Raw genomic sequence first — 7,713 nt, 5'->3', positions numbered from 1 at the left:
CCCCCCCCCAAGAGAGCTTGAAGTGTTACTGTGACAATTGTGTTATACACAAAGTATTGTTGAGCAAATCTTTAATTCAGACTCAAATACAATTCTGAACGTAAAAACGGTGCAACAGCTGGTATCTCTGCTGATCATAACTGTTCGACCCCATTGGGGTTTCACTATAAACTCCAAAAAGCGCCATGCTTGTATATAGAAGACGTGTTACATGGGTGAAATACAGCTTGATAAACAGGAGCTCTAATTGCAACAAGGTCACTCCTCCTCACTAACCTCGCTCTCATCGTCACTTGGAGCGTGGTATAGATGCGACGAATATTGTGGCTGTGATTGTTGGCTACGCGACTCTTCTTCCTCTCGTGCACTCTCTTCAAAAGCCGCTTCCATCTCAGCAGCCAAGGCATCATCATCGTCCAGTTCATCCTCCTCTGCGGGCGGCACAGAGACGGGCTCGCGAACTGCAGGTGCCTTGCCGTGTCTGGCCGGAGAAGGGAGCCGGAGATGATCAACATCTTCATCGTCCTCGGGATCGTCACTGGCCGGTGTGTGCGTATCGGAGAAGTAGGTCGTGTCGATTCTCGACGGCCGCGGCGACCCCATCTCAATGATCAGGTCACCATCAATGATGATATTTGACCCCGGTGAAGGCTCGGTGATCTGAGACGAGACCAACCCAAGTCCAGTGTCAGCTGGTGAAGGTTTCGCTGTATTTGTCCGCGTCTCGTCTTCAGGGGCCACTTTCCGATCGGGCCCTTTGCGTTCAGCCCGAACCGGAGATTTAGGAGGCGCTTTTATCGGGGTGGATTTCGGAGGTTTGACCGCCTCTGCCCGCTCCTTCTTCCGAAGCGGCGGATCTCGCTGCTTCTGCTTGCCCGGCATAGGCTTAGGACTTGGAGTTGGTTTGACTGCAGGCATCAACGGTGTCGCAGCTTTGCCGGTGCTGATATCCGAGGTAGACTTGTCATCGTCGGTATTCTCCTTTGGAAGGAAATGACGAAAGTCATATGGATTGCTGTCATCCGCCGGACCATCATCGTTACCGCTGGCATTGTCAGACCCTCGATCGTCGCCCAATCCATGGTCCTCCTCCTGTAATGTTCGTAGCTGTTCATATTGCTCAATGACCTGCTTGTGTGATTTGGCTGGGGCCGACCGGAGATTGAAGTTGAGCTGTGTCGCTACTGGTTCTAGTACGAACACTTTCCGATTGGCGTCAAAAACCAAGACTAGATTATGTTCCCCTGATTCCGGTGCAGCTCGTGTCGGGTCTACACTACCTTGATAGGCGTAGGTCAACACATTTTGTTCAGCATTCGGTGCTTTGTCGGTGACCGTTAGGTTGTAACGATCGCGGGACTGCCTTGATCGGGAAATAACGGACCGGGCGGTCGCAGACTTGGTTTTGTAATTATATTGGATATTAACCAGCTGCGAGTCTGACGAGCCCTTGCCAGCGAGCCTGTCGCCCAGCACTATAGGATATTCGGCCTGTTTCGTGGGATCGATCAATCCGCTGGTGGAGAGGGCGGGAACGGCCATCAGGGATATCGTTGGAGTCACAGGAGGTAGGGAGAAGGGTTGAATCAAAGGTCGCAAATTTGTGTATGTGTAGCTTTTTGTTCACGCAGTCAGGGGAATATCTTCATGGCTCAAGAGCGTATGGATCAGTAGCACAGTATGCAAGGGAGGACGTCACGACAGAGGGCGGCGGGCGGGGGGAGGTAAGGATATATCAGGGACCGGAAACCAGCACCGGTCACGAAAGAAGTCCCAAAGGAAGGAGGTTGAGTTCTTTGAGAGGCAATGAAAGTCGTACAGAGTCAATGAGAAAGAGGAGTCCAGAGATTGTCGTCAAAAGGGATAGGGTGAGAAAGAACCTAGGAAGGGAGGGAAGGGGAGGAGGAGGAGGAGAGGGAGGATGACGGATGGTCCAGACAGCGTTGGACGGCGGATGCCATGCCCTATCGGGTTAGTGGCCCCGGGGGTGTCCTAACTTCCCTTATTTAGGAACAAAAGGCGCTCATCCCTTCACTTGAGAGAGACTGACAATGGCGCCCTCATTTTGGTTTGTTGCCATCTTTGTTGTGGAAAGCCCTACAGTAAGTACGTCCTTTGTCACTTTGTCACTTTTCCACTTTGTCACCTTGTCACTCGTTAAACCGGCGAGGCAACTTGCAGTGTCCCTTTGGAGGAGGACCCAGTCGTCGTTGCACCAATACCACCACCACCACCACCAACACCACCACCTCCAGTCAGCTGTTCCAACCGCCCTGCCAAGGCTCGGTGTTTCCGCGTCACCTCCTCCCATTCGTAGGCCAAATCGTCATCTTCTTCATCTTCTTCATCTCCCAGCTCCGTAAGAATCATGCCAAAGTCTCCCCCAAGTCGACCTAAACTGGCTGCGCAGTATAGGACCTGGGTCAAGAGACTTTCGCGCGAGCTCTTATCACGAACATTAGGAAGATATGTGCGCAACGTATCCGCGAGTAGTTCGACTAGCTGCATAGGAAAAGTGGCCAAAGCGGACGGAAGTCGTTGAAATGGGATTTCTTTGCGGGCTGGCTTGGAGGCTGCCGCCTTAATTCGAGCATCGATTCCGCGTAGACCGGCCACAGCCAATTCAGACTCGGACTGGTCGGGGGAGAATATATTCCTGTACAAGGAAACAATCGCGAAACTTTGTTCGCGGAAAATCTCGATGTATCGTTTCAAGTATTTCTCCGTCTGGTGACCATCGGACCAGTTGCCTGTCGCACCGGTTTGTTTGTCAGTCTTGTGAAGCCTGCGGTGCGTCTCCTGGTCGGCCAGCTCTCGCAGAGGGTCCAGAGCCTCTAGCATTGATACCAAATTTGCCAGTCGACAGATTAAGAAGACTGCACCCAAGGCACCCTCTCCGGAGGCAGCTTCCCCATCATTATAGAGGTTTTCCAACTCAGGCGCCACTCGCCGCAGCCAGCCAACGGTCCTCATTGCAGCTGCCAGCCGCAGGTTTTGCATCCGGAGTCCAGCAATCAGATTGGAGGTCATGTTCTTCATCGCTTCTTCTGCCTGCATGACCACGTCTTTGACAAGCGGAGAATCCGGGTACAGAGTCTGCAGTCTCTTGATGTGCGCATAAAGATCCAGTGCAGTCGAGTATGTGGTCGAAGCGGAACTACCTGTACCACCTGAGCTGGCCGCGGCAGAAGCCACGGCTGTGGAAAGCAAGGTTGGCAGCTCCAGGATGTCCGACAGCCGGTCAACGTTCCTTGCCAGCTGCATAACCTTCTTCCGTCGCTCGAGCGCTACATTCTCCGCTGCTCTACTATATTTCGACGAGAACAAAACCGCTTCTTCGTCCAGTTTGGGGATGGCATCTCGTAATTCGTGTGCGTTGCGGGCCAATTGGGGGATAGCTGTACGAAGGTTGGATAGGTTATCTGCAGAAGTGACGAAGGCTTTGTGAGAACGGTTCGAAAGCGCTTGTAGCGACAGAAGGGTCGAATGTGAGGACTGCGCTAGGGACTGAGGTTCTGTCGTCTGCAAAGCTTGGAGGGAGAGGGTGGGGAGGCGATTGAGGTACTGCGTTGTGGTAGTATCATGCTTCCGGGAGCGGATATCGGATGTGGCATTTGCCGTTGAGGCCAGCTGGGGAGCCAGAAGTTCATAGAGATTATCGGCCATAGCTGCTTTCTCCAGAACCCACGAAAAGATGAAGGAAAGAGGAAGTGGTGAAGCTGAAAACTAGCCGTCATAGACAGGAGAAACTGGCCAGCTTTGATGGTGACGGATTGGCACGGCATGCGGCCTTGGCGACCACTGGCCAGGCCCCGTCTAGTGCTTCCTACCCTCTAGGGACATTGTCTCAGTCACTGCACGGCTGAGGTGGACCACCACCACATCAACAACTTATTGTCACTACAAATCTGCCAAACTTCATGTTTCTGGCAATATCGAAACATAGGTAATAATGCTTACTTGATTTACCTGGATCTGAACAGAGGAGAATCCTTTGAGTCCTTCGATCACTATAGCCCAACTTCAGGCGCTTTTGTGGTTTCTTGTATGTTTACGCTCACCAGATCATTGCGATCAAGCTGATGGCTCACTATCTTCATGTATAGGTTTCTCACGGGTTTGTCTTCTCTTCTACCACCCTATTCTCATTGCTCGCTCAACCCCCAAATGAAGTATGACCCTGAATTGACTACTGAATATAGCATGGATGACTCGGGCCATCCCTCAGGACTCTCCCGAAGATACTTGGTTTGGTTCTTACCCAGCTACTGTCTACGTTCTCACTTTCTCAAGGATGAGGCGAGAAGAATCAGTACCCCACATCATCCCCACATGGTGTCGTCCTTCCCGGGCCTGGTAAACATGGGGGATTCATGCTCTCATTTACGCTCTTGCGACGGTCGCTACGAAGGTGCGCCATCAGGATTGCGAGGCAGAGGCGCAAGTGTATTCAAGTGAGTGATCGATCTGTGAAGGGTACTGATTGACACTTGGAATGGACGTCACTCTGATAATGGGTGCATCGCATGTTGACGGAAAGGAGCATTGACGACGTAGTGTTGCGTTGTTTCTAAGCAATAGGCAGCGTAAGGTGTTTCTTGAGTGCTTTATATGGATTCATGTGACCTATACATGAAGAGCCGATGAACTGCGCTGCCACCGGTCGAAAGAACCAGTTAATGAAGCTTTTTTTTTCTTGGCGACCTTCCAAGTAATATCAGGCGCCTACTTGATGGGCATTGGCTGACTAGTCATTGCCATAGTGAGCATACCTACTGTACCTCTGCGCTATTCTATGAAGTGCACCAAATCTTCCCTTTGATGTTGCTGCAACTTTTGGCTTTATACAGCTTGTGATGGTAACTATAACATGATACCAGTCCTGGTTTCTGGGAGATAGAGTTGGCAGATTATGGTCACATCCTACAATGCTGAGCCTCTGACTGCATGTTATTCTTATGACAATCGAAGAACAAGGTAGAGATCTAAGGCAAAGAGCTGAGTAGAAGAAAAGCTGCTGGCATAAAACGGTGCCTGGCCTGGTCCTTGCTGACTAACCAGGGCACTGACATCACACTGGCACTGGATCACGCTAACCTCATCAGGCAATCCCCAGGTTCCTCCTCCAATGGTCTCGCCGCATTGCAAATCCTCTTTCACCTCAACACCCTGAATTCTCGCTCTCTTTTATCCTGCCTTCGTTTAGTTGTCGAATGAAGAAGGTTGAATTGCAAGCCACACGCTTTTCGGGAAAGCGATCAATCTGTGGGCGTACCTTGTGCTTCACTGTCCGCCGTCAAAGTCCTCGATTGTGCCTCTCGTATCCCCACACTAACTGCACCACCACATGCTAAAGCAACCATGGGCAAGCCGCGGGTAAGTGGCACAATCCTTGAAGGTGAACCCATTCTAGTAACTCACTTGTTTCACAGATGATCATATTGATCCGACATGCTCAATCAGAAGGAAACAAAAATCGAGAGATCCATCAAACCATCCCGGATCACCGGGTTAAACTCACCTCGGAAGGACACCGTCAGGCTCTGGAAGCTGGGAGCAAGTTACGCGCCCTCCTCCGGCCCGATGACACGATACATTTCTTCACATCACCCTACCGTCGCACTCGTGAAACCACAGAGGGTATCCTCCAGTCCCTGACTTCGGACTCGCCATCACCTTCCCCGTTCCCTCGCCATACAATCAAGGTCTATGAGGAGCCTCGATTACGAGAGCAGGACTTTGGCAACTTCCAGCCTTGTTCGGCGGAGATGGAACGGATGTGGCTGGAACGCGCAGACTACGGACATTTCTTTTACCGGATACCCAACGGCGAGTCTGCCGCCGATGCGTACGATCGCGTTAGTGGGTTCAATGAATCACTTTGGCGACTGTTTGGAGAGAACGACTTTGCTAGTGTCTGCGTGCTGGTAACGCATGGGTTGATGACGAGGGTATTTCTTATGAAGTGGTATCATTGGAGCGTGGAGTACTTTGAAGACCTCCGCAACATCAACCATTGCGAATTCGTTATCATGAAACTCAATCCAGACAACGGTAAGTATGTACTTCAAAACCAGCTCCGGACATGGTCCGATCTGCGCAAGGAGAAAGAGCTCGAGAGACAGCATGAACGCGCAGCCAAGGGTCTCAGCCCTACGCAGCCCGCTACGCCATCGGAGACAACGCCGGTGCCGATCAGACGCAAATGGGGCGGCTGTCCCGAGGGGTGCAATCATGGCATTCGAAGAGGTAATTCTCTCCGTTCGTCCCGAGCACATGCACAAGAACAGCCCAAGCTGCACGTGGATACGTCATCTCCTGTCTCCAGAAAGACAAGCGACCCCAAACACAACCCAGACAACACCAACGCTGACCACGGTACTTCGCCAACTACAACTTCGACAGAGCCCGCCGCGCATGGGGAACCACACATGATCACGGCCCCCGAGCCAGCACTTGGAGATCGCTCGAGGGATGTTCGACCTCTAGAGAGGACGCACCCCGCTCCCTCGCCTAAGTATGAGTTCCATGGCACGCAACTGGAACTTGAGATCTCAAGCGCAAGCTCATCACTACCCATTCGAACCACGACTTTGAAGGACACAACCCATATCTCTGACCATCCGTTCCCCTCGTCAACCCATTCCAGCCCCAGCCCAAGCTCGAAGCCAGTTCATCGCCGGCCAGACCTCCGGCATTTCCACCGTGACAGCGAAGACCACCTTCTCCATCCACCCCGCTCGAACTACGCCTACCTGCACCTCGTCGGCCGTGACGGCGGCGGCTCCCTGAGCGGAGCGAACAGCCTCGCACCATCCGAGGACGAGCGGGATGACAAGCACGAGTATCAGCATTACCACCCCCACCACAATCAAGAGCACCAGCACGAATCCTACCAATCAGCCCCAGAAGCCCGTCCGCGCTCCGCCTCGACCTCCAACCACCCCCATTCCCACCCACATCACCACACCCACCGCCCCGACCCCTCTCGCAAACCATCCCAAGACCTTGGCAACGACGGCGACGACGAGAGCAGCAGCAGACAGAACGATCGGCCTCGACGCACCCGGTCCCACAACTACCACCACCACCCCCACATCTCCACCACCTCCAGCGGCCGTCGAGCCATTCAAGCCAAACGAGTAGCCAACATCCTGACCGAACACCAACCGCAACCCCAATACCAACAACACGACACCGAATCCGAGTATTACTCCGAAGAGCAATGCACCACCTGCGCGACGGAGCACACCCAGCACATCTACGAAGGCAGCAACCACAACCACAGCCACAGCCCCGCCCACGACGGACACGAGAACGAAGACGAATCGAACGAGCACCCAGACACGACCCGTGAAGTCGACCACGACGACGCCCTAGACGCCCAACGCCGCGAAGACCAGAGTATAAGAGGAAGCGTATACTAATTGTGTTACCGGGACGAACGGTCCCTGCATCTATCGCATAGACATTCATTCATGCATACAATGATCCATTCATGCATCATACACCTCTCTATCTCCACATTTCTATAAAGCATCATCATCATAAGATACAAAAGACTGCCCTATTATGACGAACAAATGGACATGAACATGACTATTGATGGAGATGATACATACGTAAGGTGGTGAATATGGCCAAGAGGGCGAAGCTATTGTATCTACCCAGGCTGCCGCTCGCAGACCTTATAACTATCCCATATATCAATAA

General features: G+C 52.5%; 4 protein-coding genes across 4 annotated transcripts; 2 read left to right on the top strand and 2 right to left on the bottom strand.

The window, feature by feature from the left end:
* Window positions 1-229: 229 nt before the first annotated feature.
* BO97DRAFT_116388 (uncharacterized protein) lies at window positions 230-1,850 on the bottom strand. Its single transcript, XM_025689947.1, has one exon. The coding sequence runs from the start codon at window positions 1,540-1,542 to the stop codon at window positions 259-261; it is 1,284 nt and encodes a 427-aa protein (XP_025550073.1). The 5' UTR covers window positions 1,543-1,850; the 3' UTR covers window positions 230-258.
* On the top strand, window positions 1,526-2,041 carry BO97DRAFT_116424 (uncharacterized protein). The gene has a single exon (XM_025689949.1). The coding sequence runs from the start codon at window positions 1,608-1,610 to the stop codon at window positions 1,923-1,925; it is 318 nt and encodes a 105-aa protein (XP_025550072.1). The 5' UTR covers window positions 1,526-1,607; the 3' UTR covers window positions 1,926-2,041.
* BO97DRAFT_116389 (Dor1-like family protein) lies at window positions 1,851-3,791 on the bottom strand. The gene has a single exon (XM_025689948.1). The coding sequence runs from the start codon at window positions 3,664-3,666 to the stop codon at window positions 2,158-2,160; it is 1,509 nt and encodes a 502-aa protein (XP_025550071.1). The 5' UTR covers window positions 3,667-3,791; the 3' UTR covers window positions 1,851-2,157.
* A 1,389-nt stretch (window positions 3,792-5,180) lies between these two features.
* BO97DRAFT_479026 (acid phosphatase DET1) lies at window positions 5,181-7,464 on the top strand. The gene is made up of 2 exons (XM_025700662.1): window positions 5,181-5,376; window positions 5,433-7,464. The coding sequence occupies exons 1-2, from the start codon at window positions 5,362-5,364 to the stop codon at window positions 7,425-7,427; spliced, it is 2,010 nt and encodes a 669-aa protein (XP_025550070.1). The 5' UTR covers window positions 5,181-5,361; the 3' UTR covers window positions 7,428-7,464.
* Window positions 7,465-7,713: the final 249 nt, after the last annotated feature.

This window comes from Aspergillus homomorphus (assembly GCF_003184865.1).
Source record: "Aspergillus homomorphus CBS 101889 unplaced genomic scaffold BO97scaffold_26, whole genome shotgun sequence".
Lineage (NCBI taxonomy): Eukaryota > Fungi > Ascomycota > Eurotiomycetes > Eurotiales > Aspergillaceae > Aspergillus > Aspergillus homomorphus.
This window is presented reverse-complemented; position numbering and strand designations above follow the sequence as displayed.

What these genes read in the sequence shown, in the direction of transcription:
- BO97DRAFT_116388 (XM_025689947.1), bottom strand. Translation starts at nt 1,542, where the DNA reads ATGGCCGTTCCCGCCCTCTCCACCAGCGGATTGATCGATCCCACGAAA.
- BO97DRAFT_116424 (XM_025689949.1), top strand. Translation starts at nt 1,608, where the DNA reads ATGTGTAGCTTTTTGTTCACGCAGTCAGGGGAATATCTTCATGGCTCA.
- BO97DRAFT_116389 (XM_025689948.1), bottom strand. Translation starts at nt 3,666, where the DNA reads ATGGCCGATAATCTCTATGAACTTCTGGCTCCCCAGCTGGCCTCAACG.